This window comes from Myotis myotis, unplaced genomic scaffold, assembly GCF_014108235.1.
Source record: "Myotis myotis isolate mMyoMyo1 unplaced genomic scaffold, mMyoMyo1.p scaffold_m19_p_55, whole genome shotgun sequence".
NCBI classification, from domain to species: domain Eukaryota; kingdom Metazoa; phylum Chordata; class Mammalia; order Chiroptera; family Vespertilionidae; genus Myotis; species Myotis myotis.
The window spans coordinates 72717-91100 of record NW_023416363.1 but is presented as its reverse complement, the minus strand read 5'-3'; the positions used below and the strand labels follow the sequence as shown (position 1 = coordinate 91100).

The window sequence follows — 18384 nt, the reverse complement described above, 5'->3', positions numbered from 1 at the left end:
GGAGCCCCGCCTAGTCTCTGCTGTTGCTTGTTCTATCCTAGGGCCTACATTTGTTTTCATTATCCCCAGCTTCAATAAACGTGCTGGAAATCTCCTGAATTCACGGTGTGAAATCTTTTCAGCATGAAGTCAAGAATCAAACACTACAGGCCAACCTGAGGCCGACCCGCTCCAGGCTGCTTCCTGTCCCCGAACACAGTTATGCCTGGCACACCCTCTAAAAACACAGGCACGGGCATGGTTTTGGTTACAAGGGTTGGGAGAAAAAGTGATGGCCGACACTCATTTTGGTTTTGTTGGGTCAATTTTAACACTTTTTTTTATATTGTTGACTATTACAGATTTCCTCCCATTTCTCTCCTCCCCCTTTGCCTCTGTCTACCTTCCACCACGACTTCTAGCCCCGCCCCCCGACCTTATTGTGTATGTCAGGGGTCCTCAAACTACGACCCACGGGCCACATGCAAATATAAATATTGTATTTGTTCCCGTTTTGTTTTTTCACTTCAAAATTAGATATGTGCAGTGTGCATAGGAATTTGTTCATAGTGTTTTTTAAAACTATAGTCCAGCCCTCCAACGGTCTGAGGGACAGTGAACTGGCCCCCTGTTTAAAAAGTTTGAGGACCCCTGGTCTATGTCCATGGGCTATGCATATATGTATATACTGGAGGTCCGATGCACACAATTCATGCAAGAATAGGCTTTCCTGCCCTAACCGGTTTGGCTCAGTGGATGGAGCATCGGCCTGCAAACTGAAGGGTCCCGGGTTCAATTCCGGTCAAGGGCATGTACCTTGGTTGCTGGCACATCCCCAGTAGGGAGTGGGAGTGTGCAGGAAGCAGCTGATCGATGTTTCTAACTCTCTATCCCTCTCCCTTCCTCTCTGTAAAAAATCAATAAAATATATATATATATATATATATATATATATATATATATATATATATTTAAAAAAAAAGAATAGGCCTTCCTTCCCCTGGCTGCCAACACCGGCTTCCCTCCAGCCATTGGCAGGCAGCCAGGGCCTGGGTTTCCCTCACAGCCCCGGCTTCATCTGCAAGACAGAAGGATGTCTGGTATAATTAGCATATTATCCTTTTATTATTACAGATTATTATAGATATTCTTTTTAAAAAAATATTTATATTGCTTTTGAGAGCGAAAGTGAAGAGAGAGAGATGAAAGCATCAATGATGGGAGAGAGTCACTGATTAGCTGCATAGTGGATGCCCCCCCCCCCCCCTGCGCCAGTGGGAATTCAGCTGGCAAACCAGGCTTGTGCCCTGACCAGGAATTGAACCTTGACCTCCTGGTTCCTAAGTTGAGGCTCAACCACTGAGCCATACCAGCTGGAATATAATTATTTTTTAAAATCTCGCATGAGGATATTTTCCTATTGATTTTTAAGAGAGAGTGGAAGAGACAGGGAAAGACAGAGAAATACGGATGTGAGGGCGGAAAAAAAAAAAAAAGGACACATATGTAATACCCTTTGTTATACTTTAAGCCATAAAATAAAGAAAAGAAAAGAAAAGAAATACGGGTGTGAGAGAAACACATGGATTGGTTGTCTCCTCCACGAGCCCCCACGTGGGCCTGGATCAGGGAGGAGCCTACAACGTAGGTACCTGCCCTTGACCAGAATTAAGGCGGGATCCCTCCCGTCACAGGCCGACGCTATACCCACTGAGCCGGCGTTCCCATGGAAACGAATCCCTCCGCTTGTGATTGGTCCTTTACGCTCTTCAGTCCCGCCCCACCCACGCCGCCGCTCCGGTGTCGTTTCCGCCCAGCTCCTAGGTGACGCATGCGCAGAGAGACCCAGCCGCCGCGGATATATCAGCCGGAACACAGGCACTTCCTGGTAGATGCCGCTGGCGCCGTTGGTGCGCGTGGTCTTTGCAGCTGCTCGCGTCACTCGGATCCTGGGCTCCGCGAGCTGCACGAGCCGAGCCCGCTCGCGGGCCAGTCATCATGTCGCGCTACGGGCGGTACCGAGAAGGTCAGAGGGTGAGGCCTGCGAGGCCGTGGGGCTGGCGCGGCGGTTGGGAGACGGTACTTCCGCGTACGTCAGGGCGGCCTGGGCGCGCACCGTACGAAGCCGGAGGCGGAGCGGGCGGGATGTTGAGGGTAGTCGGGGAGGGTGGGTGTCGGTCTGGGTCAAGTTCCAGGTTAATCCCAGGGCACTTCCGGTCTCGCGCCCCGACCCCAGGCAGGCGCCCGGCCCCTGCTTGACCGTTGCCCTGGGAACCGCCGGGCGTCCCCCGCCCTCGGCTGCCATTTTGCGCGCAATCACGAGCGCGCCCGTAGGCGTGTCTCCCGGCCGCTTTCCCGCCACTTTAGCGGAGAGTCTGGTCGCAGCCGGGAGGTGACGGGTGAATCAGACCCCGGACACCACCGGCGGCTCCGAGCCACGCGTTCCCGTCCTGCGGCCGGGCCGAGCCGCGGGGCGGAAGCGGGGACGCGCCTTTTCCGCCCGGCGGCCGGCTGGCTTCTCTCCCTTCTCTCGCGGCTCTTTCGGGCGCGGGATAGGACCGGGGCGGGCGCCCGGGGCAGTTGCCGCGGAGGCGGGGAGCCGGCGCAGCCCTGCTCTTCCGGGTCCGGTCCCCCGGGCGGGCCCGCCGCTGCCTCCCGCCGCCCGGGTCCGCCCGCTCCCAGCCCCGAGGCTGCCGGGACTGCCTCCTGCGCGGACTGTCCCGCTCCATCTGCTCCCGTGTTTTCTGAGGCGTTTCCCCACCGTATGAAAGGGTGTCCCCAAGTTCACGCAAGAAGTCATTTTGATAGAAAACACAGGTTTATCATTAAAAATTGTAATTTTTTTGTTGATTCATTAAGGATACAGTATCAGGCAGTTATGGTGAACCTCTGACACACGTGTCAGAGGGGACACACGGACTCATTTTTTTTGGTTGATTTTTCTTTGTTAAATGGCATTTAAATATATAAAATAAATATCAAAAATATAAGTCTTTGTTTTGCTGTGGTTGCAAAGATCAAAAAATTTCTATATGTGACACAGCACCAGAGTTAAGTTAGGATTTTTCCAAGTGCTGACACACTGAGCTCAAAAGGTTCGCCATGACTGGCCTAGGGTTATGTATGGAATAGCATGTCGGGTAAATGGCCTCCACAGCTTTGCTGGCACATACGCACTCTTTTGTTGATGTTTTCCAGGACCGTTTTTTTGCATTAAATGTGGCTGAATTTCGTTGATAAAGCGCTCAGTTTCCTCCTTGGGTGGTCCTGGGCTTGTTGGCATAAACCTTAGACTTCAAAAAACCCCAAAGGAAAAAGTCCAATTGCGTTAAATCTCAGGATCTGGGAGGTCAATTCTGATCACCAAAACGGGGAAATTCCACTACCAGGAAATGACTCATGCAGGAATTGAATTGTTTCTCGGGCGTATGTGCCAGCAAAGCCGTGGAGGCCATTTACCCGATGTTCTATTCCATAAGATATTCTATTGCATACATGACCCTATACTGTATACTTTATGAATCAATAAAAAACTTACAATTTTTAATTATAAACCTGTGCTTTCTATCAAAATTACTTCTTGTGTGAACTTTGGGACACCCTTTAGAATGTGAAGAACTGCGTCGTACGCCCAGCTCTTGAGAAATGTGCCGACTCTGCTGGCTGTAGGACCACGTTCGGGTCCCGAGAAGAGCACAAAACAATGTTTGGCACGGTCTCAAGGGCGTGCAAAGAATTCGTTCAAACTTGGGTCACGTTTTGCCTGATGAGTGTTCTTCTGTTTGCATTTTTAAACAGAAACTAAGGTGTATGTTGGTAACCTGGCAACTGGTGCTGGCAAAGGAGAGTTAGAAAGGGCTTTCAGTTACTATGGCCCCTTAACAACTGTGTGGATTGCAAGAAATCCTCCGGGATTTGCCTTTGTGGGGTTCGAGGACCCGAGAGATGCAGAAGATGCAGTTCGAGGCCTGGATGGCAAGTAAGTCAGATGCCAGCTGCGGAACGGGTTCACGAGGGTAGTCTGCTGGGCTGGGTGACGAGGGCGCTAAGCTTGGGCTCTGTTGCAGCGGTTCTCGGCCTGTGGGTCGCGAACAATGAAACTCCATCCTGCATATCAGACCTTTACATTAGGATCCATCACAGTAGCGACATGACAGTGATGAAGTAGCCACGAAAATAATTTTATGGCTGGGGGTCAGCACAACATGAGGAACTGTATGAAAGGGTCGCAGCATCAGGAAGGTTGAGAACCACTGGTCTAGAGGAAAATGTAAATAGCTAATCATTTTATTTGCTTACGAAAGGGAGCGGAGGTGGCCTTCAAAGGGCTACAGAGATAGCTGAAGCCTGTGAAAACAGGGATGGAAAGTTCCAGATCCAGAGGTGGTATGTATTTTTTTTAGCATTAGAATTTTGTTGCTTCTCTTTTGCAGGGTGATTTGTGATTCCCGAGTGAGGGTTGAACTATCAACAGGCATGCCTCGGAGATCTTATTTGGATAGACCACCTGCCCGACATCCCTTTGATCCAAATGATAGATGCTATGAGTGTGGTGAGAAGGGACATTATGCTTATTATTGTCATCGCTTTAGCCGACGAAGAAGAAGCAGGTACTTATCTTAAGGGAATGGTTGCTGTACTGGTTCATGAAGTAATTCTTTTATTAGCAAGGCAGAAACTAATATTTTTATATAAATTTGAATGTTAATTGTACAGGTGTATTTTTACAGTTTTTGTTCAATTAAACAAATGTTAATATATTAATCATCAACCTGGTCAGAACCTTGCAGGTTTCTTTGTTTGAGTCAGTCGCCTTGATTCAGAATGTCACGAGCTTTATGACATGCTGAGGCGCCTTGCAACTCGGACAATTAAGATCCTCCTAGACCAGTGGTAGCGAACCTTTTGAGCTCGGCGTGTCAGCATTTGGAAAAACCCTCACTTAACTCTGGTGCCGTGTCACATATAGAAATGTTTTGATATTTGCAACCATAGTAAAACAAAGACTTATATTTTTGATATTTATTTTATATATTTAAATGCCATTTAACAAAGAAAAATCAACCAAAAAAATGAGTTCGAGTGTCACCTCTGACACGTGTGTCATAGGTTCACCATCACTGTCCTACCCCTTGAGGTGATCAGTGTAAGAGGCCAGATCCCCTCGAGTCATCGACACCTAGCTTCACCTTATTCTTTAAAGGGCAGAAAATTTGAGTCGGTGATCACCGTAACAGTAATTTGGCTTACAATTGGGGCCCCCTCCAGTTTAGAACGAGGAACACCAGATTGACCACGTTTCCAACTAGAAAAATCTTCTTGCGTCAATCAAGCCTCACCTGGCTCATTTGGCTGTCGGTTTGATCGTCGTTAGATTGAAGAAAACATCTAGATGCAGCGATCGGCTGTAGATACTTCTATATCGTCTAGATCTACTACTAGACCATGGGCCAAAGAAGGTCGACCTGCAGACTTGCAAGGTTTATTTTAAATACACATTACAGTGTTTGATATTATGTAATTCTAAGATGTAATTCAGCCTTTAACAAATCTTTTTTTAGGTAGTTAAAAAAAAAACTGGACAACTAATAGGCCCAGAATTTATTTCCAAATGAGATAGTAAATTTAAGTAGTTTTGAGACTTGATTTCAGCAGAGGGACAGACACTATAAATACGAGTTGCCATCTAACATTTTGTTACTTTCCCAACTTGAGAAATAGGTCACGGTCTAGGTCACATTCGAGATCCAGAGGTAGACGATATTCTCGCTCACGGAGCAGGAGCAGGAGCAGGGGAAGGAGGTGAGAGATCTTTAATGCACGTTTTAACGAGCAATAAAAAATACTTAAACTGGAGATGGACCTAAACCTCTTTGATTTAATTTTTAGGTCGAGATCGGCATCTCCTCGACGATCAAGATCTGTGTCCCTTCGTAGATCACGCTCCGCCTCCCCCCGACGGTCTGGGTCTGGTTCTGTAAAAGGATCGAGGTATTTCCAGTACATACCATCCCCCGCTTATTTGTGTTTGGGTTGTCACGTCTTAATGACAAAAGAGAGTGTCTTAAGGACATAATTTGGCATAATGGGGTGAATTTGAGACCTTAGAAAGGTGTTAGGGAAATAGTAGTGTACATATGGGTAAGCATGGCCTGTTTAGCCAGACACTGAAACACTGAAATTTAGAAGGTAGAAATCAAACTAAGAACTTCACGTCTTTTTGCTCCCTTTGTAGAAGACCTGTAAAGGTGATAGGAATGAATGAAGTATAGAAAATAAGGCGCTGGCGGTACTGTAGATGATGGATGAGTCTCCTGAGTAGGAAATGCCATTGGGAGATACTGTGTTAGAAATCTTTAAACGCAGAGATTTTAAGATAAAATCAAATCATATCAGTCTTAAATGAAAACCATTTACTTTCTCTTGGATACTTACCTAACAATCTAGCTCATTGGGTATGGTAGAAGCAAATAATTAAAATGGTAGTTCCTTATTTATTTGATACTAGACCTTGTTGAAAATGTGGCAACTTGTTGAATCTTAGACTGATACAAGGCAAGAGTGGCATCTTGCTCAGTTTAAGCTTCTGTTCCGAGCCTGCCTAATGAGGTGCTCAGAAGGTGTGTAAGGAAATTACTAGTGTGGACTAATTGGGATAATTTTTGTTTTTAAGATCACGGTCAAGGTCAAGATCAAGATCCAGGTCTATTTCACGACCAAGAAGCAGGTAAGGGTGAAAAGCTGAACAATGCTCTCGTTCTATGGCACCAATATCCACAGAGTTCAAAGTGTTCTGCGTTATCGAGGCTTCAGGTGCCAACTCTAAGCCGAGGTGTTGAGTGGGAACTCGGTACCTTGTTAATGAACTGAACGTTAGAACTTCATTTGTACGTGGCCTCTTCTGGATGATGTCCTGGACGAGGGAATGTCAGGGTGCAGTCAGAAAGCAGTTTGTAACCTTGGTGTTAGAGGCCCCTGTTAGAACCTGTAGGTGCATGGAGAAGCATTCTGAGATAGGTGAGCTTTAGGCAGATCAATCATGATAAAAGCAGTTCATTTTATGAAGGCGAGTTGGAAGATGGGCTTTTGTTAGCAAAAGCTGATGGGCATTTTTTCCCCCAGTTTAATTGCAGCCTGATATTTTAATTTCAGGACAATTTGGGGGTTCATTTCATGATATTGTGACTGTAAGAAAGGGATTGGTTAGTACTTTTTCTTAATAGAATTTCTCGTGTTTTGACAGCCGATCAAAGTCCAGATCTCCATCTCCAAAAAAGAAGGTAAGCTAAATAATTTGTTGCCAAATTTTAACAGTCAAATGTGGCCTCTGCAGAATTTGTTTGCTTCCTGCCTACTTTGCAGGCTTTGATTTTGAGCTCGTTGGAGAATTGGTGCTGTATGTATAAATACTAAGTTTCTTAAAGGATTGCTTTTCCTGCTTCATTATCACCTTATACTTTCATTGGAAATATTTAGTCATAAAATGTTAGAATGACAATCAAGATGTGTTTAGTCCTGTGAACCCTTAATTGTATAATTTCATAAGACACATGCTTTCCCCACACATAGGTAAAAAGGAAATGAAGAAAAATTTGTAGGTTGAAATCTTGAAGGTAAACTATTATCTGTCTAGTTCAGTGATGGCAAACCTGTGACACGCGTGTCAGAGGTGACACGCGAACTCATTTCGGTGACACGCACCGACAGAGACAAAAAATAGCATAATTCAAATATTTGTCTCTCGCAGCGGCCAGGGTTGGGCATCACTCGGGGAATATTTTTATTCACGTTACTCATGATCAATGATGCAATTCTAAAACCGGATGTAAACATGTCCAGGGGTGTTGCGTAGCAAAGATACATAGTGAAAACTTCCAAGACACATTGTTCCAATATTGACATTAATATAAAAAGGTTAAGAATTGCACTATAAAGAGATTAATCTTTACTCATGACATTTTATTTTTACTCGAGTGACAAAATGCCCAATTCTGGAAACGGCCTCGTTATTGTCAGCATGTGCCTCGGGTGAGCTGCCCGTGCCTTCGGGTGCATTCGGCAAACGGACGCACTTGATCACCATGTTCGTTAGGAGACAGGGTGGGAGGGTTAGAAGAAAAAGATATACAGTGCAACAGGGCTCGACGAGACATTCTGCGTGTGGGATAATTGATTACAGCACCATATATTTGTTGGTTATACATACTATCTTTGAATTGTTTTGCACCAGGAGTCAGTGCAACAGCACTGCAAAAAGTTAATAGGTAAGAAACCTATCAACCTTTTATAAAAAACACCATGACTTATATTTATTTATTTTTGCAGCCTTGTGATGGAGAATCAAAAATAAAAAAGCAAGATTGAATGATAAAGGAAGTGGAGGTAGCTGTAGCCGACCCTTTCAAGACATATGGACCGAGATGTACGGGATTGTCGACAGAAAACAGATCATTGTGTGTACTGTGTAATGAGACGGTAGTAAGCAGAACGTGGAATGTAGAGACATTTTGAAACTAATCATTGTCAGCTCTTGAAAAAAAGTATTGATGAAAGGAAGGAATACATTTCTAGGCAGCTACACCCCTATAAAAGTCAATCAGATTCCATCATTACATTTGTAAGACACTCTACAAATTTAACATCAGCAAGTTACTGTATTGCTCACTCCATAGCTCAGCATGGAAAAGCCCTCAGTGACAGAGAATTTATTAAGGAAACATTTCTAAGATGTGCACCAGCTCTATTTCACGATATGAAAAATAAAGATGATATTATTAAAAGAATTTCTGAGTTACCACTCAGTAGAAATACTATCAAAGACAGAATAATAGGTCTTAACAAAAACGTACAACATCAATGAAAAAAAGACTTAAATAGTTGTAAATATGTTTCTGTTTCTCTTGATGAAACTACTGATGTCACATCACATGCTCGGTTGGGCATCATTGCTAGACACTCTGACGGTCTCACAATGAGAAGAGTTGTATGTGTGTCCTCATTGTGGGAAGTCCTTCAGAGAACACCAGAGCGTTCACCCTGGATAGAAGCCGTTGGAGTGTACTGATTGCGGGGAGGCCTTCCGTTTAAGGCCCACCCTCATTCAATACCACAGAGTTCCCACTAGCGAATAGCCGTGCGAGTGCAGAGAATGTGGGAAGTCCTTCCGTCAAAGGTCTTGCTTCAGTAAACACCTCAGAATTCACATCGGTGAAAAGCGTTTAAGTAGTTTCTGTCAGAAACGCTTTGGGGGCAGGAATCATCCCCGTAGCCGCAAGAGACTTTAGAGTAGAGAAATGCCATGTGACTAGTGATTGTGGGGAGTCTTTCAGCCAAAGATCGAAACTCATGGAAAACCCCGGGGGTCACACCAGGGAAAGCATTCAATGTGCCAGGAACGCTGCATTTTTTCTCACTTAGAATGACACGCTGAAGGAGACGCTTGGCGTCGCATTTACCGGAATGTAAATCCCTTGCAGTGGAACGTCCGCTGCTGGATTCCTCCTCAGTGTCGGGTACAAGTGAAACCTGACGTACAAGGGCACTAGCTACCATGCCCAGACCGACTACCTCACTGACTTCCGGCTGAGTGTGTGTGGTGGGAGAGTTTCACCTCTTAGCACCCGGCCCGCCAGAGGAGCGTGCTTCCGCCGCCACCCCTGGGCGCTCAGGGGAAGGCGTTCTGCGTTCTCCCTTGTGCGTGAGAGAATCATGAACACTCTGAGCTCTTGGCAGGGTCTTCATGCCTTTACCTCTGACCAGGGAATGGACCTGACCCAGGGTCCATCCAGGGCTCCCGTCCTCAGCTAAGAAGGCCTACCTCCTTCAGGGACATGGCGGTTCTCACAGTACGGTGTGCTGAGTTCCTTCGGGTTCTGATTCACCAACCTGCAGACTCCTTGCTCTCCTCTGTTCCGGTTTATGATACTTCGTAAGGGTGTTTTTTTTATTTTCTACCTTTAATTCTATTTATCTATTTTTGGTAAATCCCTGGGATGATTGGAGAGGAAAGTTGCGAACAGATATGGTGGGTCCCAAACTCTCTGTGCTTTGGAAGGCACGTAACAATCGCAGATCACTCCTTGTCCAATATTGGCCGATTTTGTATTGCTGCCCAAGGCCTTGAGGGAAAGTGTGCCTGGCTTTGTGGTGCGGATTTGCAGTCTGGTGCCTCTGTTATCGCCGCGGGCATGCGTCGCCCAGGAGAGGAGTTCCCTGTGTGCTTCTGGGAACAATACGAATTATATTTGCCATTCCCAGTGCATCCGACATAATCCTCAGCCGTGTTCAGGGAAATGCTTCCCCACACACTGTAGGGGAGCCGTGTGCCGTGATGTACGGTTCATAGGCTGGTGCCATTTGTTACAAGACTCTGAGGGCACCCTGGCCGGTGTTGCTCAGTGGTTAGAGCATCAGCCTGCGGACTGAAGGGTCCTGGGTTCAATTCCGGTCAAGGGCATGGACCTTGGTTGCGGGCACATCCCCAGTGGGGGGTGTGCAGGAGGCAGCTGATCGATGTTTCTCATGTTTCTCGATGTTTCTAACTCTCTATCCTTCTCCCTTCCTCTCTTTAAAAAATCAATAAAATGTATTTTTTAAAAAAAAAAAAAACACTCTGGTGGAACTACAATTGGGCCAGAAACCCTCTGTTCATAGTGAGTGGGAAATACTGCAGTGAGTTAGGTGAATAGCGCCTCTTCTGAACGTGACCCGCGAATGTGCCGGGGCCTGTGGGCTGTGTGGTCTTTGTGCGGGGCTATTCTCAGGACATCCCTTGACTGTTTCCTGCAGCTGAAGTCATTTTTAGGGGAAAAAATTCTAAAGATTTGTGTCCTCTTCTGGCCTCTCTAGGGTGTGTGTGCACCTCAAGGTGTGGTCAACAGGCCAGACCTCAAAGCTAGAGGAAGAGTAAGCCTGTAGTCAGTGCCAAGATGCGGCATCTGTGACCCAGTCAGCACTCCTGTTGATTCCGATGGCCACAGTCTTCCCTGCTTGCCAGTGTTTGCTGCCACTGGGGCAAGGCTGGTGCTCAGGAAATTAGAGGAGAAATGGTAGAGCCCATATAGCGTTTCCATTTTAGTTTTCCAACAAGACAGGGATAGCTGGGCCTTCATTTGGAAATATTTTTAAGTCTTTCTTTAGGTAGAGTTATAGCTGACATGCAACAAAGTGCAGTTTTCTCGCGTGTACTATTTGGTGAGCTGGATGGATGGCTAAAGCTGTAAAACCAGCACATGTGAAAGAAGCATTTCCCACTTACCTACAGCTTAGGGCCAAAGTAGACTTACCCAGGTGAGTATGCAAAACACAGAATTTATTCTCTTTTAATTTTTTAAAAAATATATTTTATTGATTTCTTACAGGGAGGAAGGGAGAGGGATAGAGAGTTAGAAACATCGATGAGAGAGAAACATCGATCAGCTGCCTCCTGCACTCCCCCTACTGGGGATGAGCCCGCAACCAAGGTACATGCCCTTGACCAGAATCGAACCCGGGACCCTTCAGTCCGCAGGCCGACGCTCTATCCACTGAGCCACACCGGTCAGGGCTATTATCTCTTTTTTAAAAAATATATTTAGCCCTGGCCAGTTGGCCTCAGTAGACAGAGTGTCAGCCTGTGGACTGAACGGTCCCAGGTTCGATTCTGGTCAAGGGTACGTGCCCAGGTTGCATACTCAATCAGCAATGGGGGGCAGGCAGGACACAGCCGATCAATGATTCTCTCTCATCATTGATATTTCTATCTCTCTTCCTCTCCCTTTCTAAAATCAATAAAAATATTAAAAATATATATATATTTAAAATGTTTAAAAACATTTTTATTGACTTCTCAGAAACAGGAAGGGAGAGAGAGAAATGGTGATATCAGTAAGAAACATCGAACTGCTGCCTGCTGCACGCCACCTACAGGGCATCCAGGCAGGCGTGTGCCCTGAGCTGGACTGGAACCCGTGACCTTCAGAGCAAGGGATGGTGCCCACCCCGCCTCGGATCACTGGCAGCGGGCAGTTTCTGCTTGTATTTTTATTTTTTAATTATTGTATTAATTTCCATGCCAACAGCTCTACACCTGCTTTGCCACACCCTGTATTTATCCCCTCCCGCCCTTTCATAATTCCTCTCTCTGCCTTCCCTGGCCCTTCATGCATTGATTTTCCTTCCTTTGCAAGATGAGTTCATATCTTTCACAGTTTTATAGTCACTGGAAGGTGTGTAGTCTTTCACAAATACTGGCCTCCTTCAGCTTCACAGTTACTTTGAGATTCAACCACTAATGCTTACGTGAATAATTATATTTTATTGCTGAGGACTCTGATGTTCTGTGGGTAACCACTTTATCCATTGATCTGTCTGTGGCTTTTGTTGCTTCCATGTTTGGGGCATTAAAAATAAATGCTGGGAATATTGCATTCAGTGCATTCCATAGATGTACGTTTTACTCATCTGACTGTTGCAATATAGGTGAGTCTTTTACTGTTTATGATAAACAGAACTGTGACCTAAAATCGTCTTTCCGCCCTAACCGGTTTGGCTCCGTGGGTAGAGCGTCGGCCTGCGGACTCAAGGGTCCCAGGTTCGGTTGAGGGCATGTACCTCGATAGCGGGCACATCCCCAGTTGGGGGTGTTCAGGAGGCAGCTGATGGATGTTTCTCATCGATGTTTCTAACTCTCTATCCCTCTCCCTTCCTCTCTGCAAAAAATCAATAAAATATATATATTTTTAAAAAATCGTCTTTCCCTTTGCCTTCCCAGTCATCAACAATAATGACAATTCTACTTTTTCCACAGCCCTGCCAGCACACGGGTTGCATACTATTTTTAAATTGTAGACCCGGAAATGAGTATAGTGTTAGCTTGTTTTGTTTTAAATCCATTTCACTAGGAATTTTTTTATGGTGAGTGTTTCCTCATACATTTATTTACTAATACGCTGACCTTACCTCCTTTGTTGAAATGTATGGTCAAAACCTTTTGCCAATTTTTAGAATGAATTTATTATTTTAGTCAAGAGGAGGTAAGTGCAGCAACTAAGACATATATATTCACTCATTCCTCAACGACTCAGCTGACTCCTTTGCAATTTGGCACTATATGATTTGAATGTAGGACGCAAAATTATTTTTCACAGATTGTGTCCTAAGTGCAATTTACTAGCAAATCCCAGTTGTACGATACACTTATCAGCTCATCTGCGTTGCTAACGTTCTTCTCTGTTCTAAGTCTTCGCATCCAATAGTACATTAAGTGAAGTCGAGGTCTGTAGTACTTGTCAGGTTTATTTCCCTCTCATCATTGCCAGTTTGAAACTGCCAAAATAATGGCATTGAACATGGGCCTGCTAAGATATTTTCAGTAGCAAATCATATTTTATTTCCAATGTGTAGATACAGTCGCAACAAATTTGCTCAATAGCATTCATAATAAAATCCTATATAATAAGGAGCTAATATGCTAATTAGACCAGCCTGTGGGACGACCTTCCGGAACGACCCGGGGACAGGACCACAAGGGATCAATTTTGTGCACCGGGCCTCTAGTGTAAAATAATTAAGTGGCACGTTTTAAACATTTTTTTTAGAACATACATTCAGCCCCGACTGGTGTGGCTCAGTGGATAGAGCGTCGGCCTGCGGACTGAAGAGTCCCAGGTTTGATTCCGGTCAAGGGCATGTACCTGGGTTGCGGGCACCTTCCCAGTAGGGGGTGTGCAGGAGGCAGCTGATGGATGTTTCTCTCTCATTGATGTTTCTAATTCTCAATTCCTCTCCCTTCCTCTCTGTAAAAAAGAAACAATAAAATATATATTTTTAAAAACCACATACATTCAATATATATATATATATATTTTTTTTTAAATCTATTTTATTGATTTTTCACAGAGAGGAAGGGAGAGGGATATAGAGTTGGAAACATCAATGAGAGAGAGAGATCGACCAGCTGCCTCCTGCACACCCCCCACTGGGGATGTGCCCACGACCAAGGCACATGCCTTTGACCGGAATCGAACCTGAGACCCTTCAGTCCGCAGGCCGACGCTTTATCCACTGAGCCACACCGGTTAGGGCAACAACATATATTTTTTTAATGATTTCATAGAGGAAGGAAGAGGGGGAGAGACATAGAAATATCAATGGTGACAGAATCACTGTTGGGCTGCCTCCTGCACCCCCCACAGTGGGGATTGCGCTCACAGCCCTGGCATGTGACCGGACCTGGAATCGAACCCTGACTTCCAGGTTCCTAGGTCAACATTGAACCACACCGGTCAGGCTCTTCTAAACTCTTAAGGGTCCCCACCTGACCTGCAACCAGGGCAGCAGTGAGTCGTAGCAGCTCCTCCCAGGCTGAGCCCCTGGACCTGCACTCAAGGTCCAGTGAGCTCATAGCCGCCCTGCTTTGGCTCCCTTACTTCTCACAAAGATCCTAGAGCCAGGGGAGCCCCACGGAGTTTCTGCTGGTGCCTGTTCGATCCGAGGGCCTACATTTGTTTTCATTATCTCCAGCTTCAATAAGCATGCCTTCAACATCTCCTGAACTTACGTTGTGAAATCTTTTCTGCATGAAGTCAAGAACAAACACTACAGACCAACCTGAGGCCGACCCGCTCCAGGCTGGTTCCTGTTCCGGAACACAGTTATGCCTGGGACACCCTCTATAAAGACAGACCAAGGCGTGGTTTTGCTTACAAGGGTTGGGAGGAAACGCGATGCCCCGCACTCACTTTGGTGTTGTTGAATCAATGCAATCTGTTTTTCAATCATTTATTTCTTTTTTTAAAAACATCCATGCGAGCCCTAATTGGTTTGGCTCAATGGATAGAGTCTACCTGAGGAAGGAAGGTCCTGGGTTTGATTCCAGTCGGGTACATGCCCCGATTGCTGGCTCGATCCCCAGTAGAGGGCGTGCAGGAAGTAGCCGATGAATGATTCTCATCATTGATGTTTCTCTCTCTCTTCCTCTCTGAAATCAAAAAAATATGCTGAAAAAAAGATCCATGTGAGAGAGGCACATCATCTGATTGCCTCCCGCACTCACCCTGACCGGAGCGTGGGGTTAAGCTTACAACTGGCAAACATGCCCTTGACTGGAATCAAACCTGGACCCTTTGACGCTCTATCCTCTGAGCCAAACGGGCTAGGGCGAGTCAATTCAATCTTAATACTATTGGTTTTCTAAAAGTGTTTGGCTTAGTGGATGGAATGTCAGCCTGTACACTGAGGGGTCCTGGGTTTGGTCCAGTCAAGGGCACATGCCTGAGTTGTGGGCTCCGTCCAATGTGCAGGAGGCAGCCAACCAATGATTCATTCTCATCATTGATGTTTCTATCTCTTCCTCTCCCTTCCTCTCTAAAATCAATAAAAATATATATTTAAAAAAAAATAGCTGAAACCGGTTTGGCTCAGTGGATAGAGTGTTGGCCTTCGGACTGAAAGGTCCCAGGTTCGATTCCGGTCAAGGGCATGTACCTGGGTTGCGGGCATATCCCCAGTGGGAGATGTGCAGGAGGCAGCTGATCGATGTTTCTCTCTCATCGATGTTTCTAACTCTCTAGCCCTCTCTCTTCCTCTCTGAGAAAAATCAATAAAATATATATATTTTAAAAAAACTAAAAATGTTTTTATTTTCTAGAGGGAGAGGGAGAAGAAGAGACATCAAAGATGAGAATCATCGATCAGTTGCCTCCTGCGTGCCCCCTACTGGGATTGAGCACCCATCCTGGGCATATGCCCTACCAGGAATTGAACCAGTGATCTCTTGGTTCATGGGTCCAACGCCACCCACTGAGCCACACATTTCCCCCTTCCTGCTCCTCCTTTGCCTCCCACTACCCTGCCTCCATTGCTTGTAGGAGCTCACCACATTATGATCTGGGTCCATGAGCTATGAATATGGATATACTTTAAGTATATATACTTACATTATATATATAAAATATACATAATATATATATGTGTGTATATATATATATATATTAGACAGAGGGAGTGAAAAAGAGAAACATCAATAATGAAAATCACTGATTACCTGCCTCCTGCAAGTCCCCCCCACACCGGGAATCGAACCCTTAACCAACGTATGTGCCATGACCAGGAATAGAATCTGACCTCCTGGATCATAGGTTGACGCTCAACCAAACAGCGCCACCAGCTGGCCTATCTTTGAAACATTTTTTGAAATATGTATTTTTTATTGTTCATACTATTCCCCTGGGTATAGGTTCTTTGGGGGATCTGTTCCCTGGTGGGGCCTGTCAGTCTGTCCCCGTGAACCCGGCCTCTGGTCCCATCTCCTCTCCCCCAGGGCCACTCACTGGCAGCGCGGGTTGGAAAGCCAGCCCTCTGCTGGGCGGTGGAGAAAACTACATTACCCAGAAGGCAATGCACCCACGTAGTGCGTTTTTGTGCGAGTGCATCCGGTTAGGGCGGGACTTCCGGTGTCCTCCTCCTGGCGGACATTTTGACTTTTTCAAACTGTTCGCCGGCTCCCGGGGCTGCAGCGCGTCGGTCGCGAGGAGGAGGGGACGGGAAGGCAGCGCCCCGAAGGGCAGGGTGTGTCTGAGCCTGTGGCGCCGCCACCTTCGATTTTGGGACGTCCGCGCCTCCCCGACTCCTCTCCGCCGACATAAGCCCCTCGGCCTCAGCCCATCGGACCCTCCAGCCTCGGGGCCGGCGCCGCTCGGGTCCCGCCGCCCAGGGCGCAGCGTCCAGCGCCGTGAGTCCCCGTGGGGCCCCGGGGTGTGAGGGGAGGGCGGGCGCCGGGCTGCGGGGCCGCCGGGGGAGGCCGTGGGGGCTGAGCCGGGAGGGGGCACCCAGGCCTGGTTTGTGTCTCAAGGCGACAGAGAGGCCGAGCGGCGGGTCCGGGAGGAGGTTCGCTTCCTGCTCAGGGCGCCGGGGCGGGTGGTGGTTGTGAACAAAGAGGGACCTTGAGCCCCGAGGGAGGCGGCCTCACCCGCCCGGGGCTGGGCCAGGGCCCTGAGCAGCCGGAGCCCCTGGGTCCTGGGGTGGGTGCCCGGCCCTCAGCCCTTTCGTTCCCACCGGTTCCTGCGGGGGCAGAGCCGCTGGGGGGCGGGGCTGGGGGGCTCCTGTCAGGGCCTCACTCTCTGGTGGCCTCTGAGGTCGTGGTGCCCGTGGGGCCGTCGGCCCCTCTTCCCGCCCTGGGCCCCGGGGACACTCAGCCCAGAGTCCTGAGGCTACGACTGGGGCTTTGGTGTAATGTACCCCGCGAATCACAGAAGGACGCCTCAAGAAGTTGAATTAGTCACATTTATTGCAGTCCAGGACTATGAGGGGCCATTCCCCAAATCTCATAGTAACAAGGCTGTCACAGCTCCAGGGTTATATAGGCAAAAAATCACAAAGGTATCGATTACATCCCAGGGTCTGGAATGAGGAGCCTGGCTCGCAAAAAGCAGTTTACAGAAGCTGAAATAGCATGGTAATTATAGGGGGGTCACTGAATTGACAGAAATACATTATCTGGAGCCCTCGGTCTGGAATGAGGAACCTAGTTTGCAAAAATCAGTTTAAACAGCGTGTTATAAACACATTATCTAGAGCCCTTGGGTAACCTGGGTTAAACTTAGGCATGTTATCTAAATTACGGTTTTGGGTCTAGAGCCCTCTGACCTTGGGATAACTGTGCTGTCCTTCCCAGGTGAAGGAAAAATGTGCTCAGACCAGTATAACCACAACCCATGGGATATTCACATTACAATCAATAAGGCATTTAATCGAATGGGATGGTTTATATAATTCAGAAAATCAAAATATAACCTGTCCGTTGTTAAACAAAGCAAATAGGTACCATACTTCAGCTTTATGACGTGGACCCTGGTTTTGGCGACGAGTGGAGTGAGAGGTGGGGGGTCCTCCCAGGCACAGGGACCAGAATGTGCAAAGGCTCAGAGTGAAGACTGAGCTCCTTCAGGAACCATCAGATACACACACACACACACACACACATATATGTGTGTGTGTGTGTGTGTGTATATCCACGTATGTATGTATGTATATACATATATAAGCACGTGTGTGTGTATGCGTATACATATATTAGGTCTATTTTCATTTATATACACATATATATATTTTTTTCCAGTAGGAATAAGTCTTTATTCATTCATTTTATTTTCCCAGAGAAAAGAGGGGAAGGGAAAAAGTCAGCATGTGTTTTACAAAACGATAAAAAGTGCAAGTACCCAGCACAGCAAAATCAACCATCAAATAAAACAGTCCCCAGTGATGGAGGTCACCAAAGCCCAAGGGGGCTCAGTCCCCTGCAGTTTAGACATGGGATGGAATCAGGGGAAAAAACAGACAGGTACATGCTTTCCTACCCTCGCTCCCTCCCACCCCAAGATTTCACACAAAGCTTTGGTTTCTAGCAGTAAACATGGAGTTACATTC

General features: G+C 46.6%; 2 protein-coding genes across 10 annotated transcripts in view; both read left to right on the top strand.

Annotated features, from left to right (window-relative positions):
- The window catches only part of LOC118657457 (zinc finger protein OZF-like), a 51989-nt gene that overhangs the window by 22394 nt on the left and 11211 nt on the right, over positions 1 to 18384 (top strand). The window contains exon 1 of one of the 3 annotated variants that reach the window (XM_036311491.1): positions 16429 to 16690. The exons of the other annotated variants lie outside the window; for them this stretch is intronic. The gene's annotated coding sequence lies outside the window, so the exon portion shown is untranslated. Of the gene's footprint in view, positions 1 to 16428; positions 16691 to 18384 lie in introns of those variants that run through there. 3 annotated transcript variants of the gene reach the window in all.
- LOC118657461 (serine/arginine-rich splicing factor 7-like) lies at positions 1817 to 8732 on the top strand. Of its 7 annotated transcripts, none has more exons than XM_036311502.1 (8): positions 1825 to 2013; positions 3778 to 3958; positions 4413 to 4589; positions 5701 to 5781; positions 5869 to 5979; positions 6653 to 6706; positions 7223 to 7259; positions 8305 to 8732. In XM_036311502.1, the coding sequence occupies exons 1-8, from the start codon at positions 1872 to 1874 to the stop codon at positions 8341 to 8343; spliced, it is 822 nt and encodes a 273-aa protein (XP_036167395.1). In that variant the 5' UTR covers positions 1825 to 1871; the 3' UTR covers positions 8344 to 8732. The 7 variants fall into 7 exon arrangements, with proteins under 7 accessions (XP_036167401.1, XP_036167395.1, XP_036167394.1 ...); XM_036311501.1 differs by having other exon boundaries at positions 5695 to 5781; XM_036311504.1 differs by having other exon boundaries at positions 1826 to 2013; positions 5695 to 5781; positions 5869 to 5970.

Excerpts from the sequence above, each read along its gene's own strand:
- LOC118657461 (XM_036311501.1), top strand. The coding sequence starts at position 1,872 with ATGCCGCTGGCGCCGTTGGTGCGCGTGGTCTTTGCAGCTGCTCGCGTC. Across the intron at positions 2,014-3,777 it reads GGTACCGAGAAGGTCAGAGG|AAACTAAGGTGTATGTTGGT; the intron begins GTGAGGCCTGCG and ends ATTTTTAAACAG. Across the intron at positions 5,980-6,652 it reads AAAGGATCGAGGTATTTCCA|ATCACGGTCAAGGTCAAGAT; the intron begins GTACATACCATC and ends TTTGTTTTTAAG.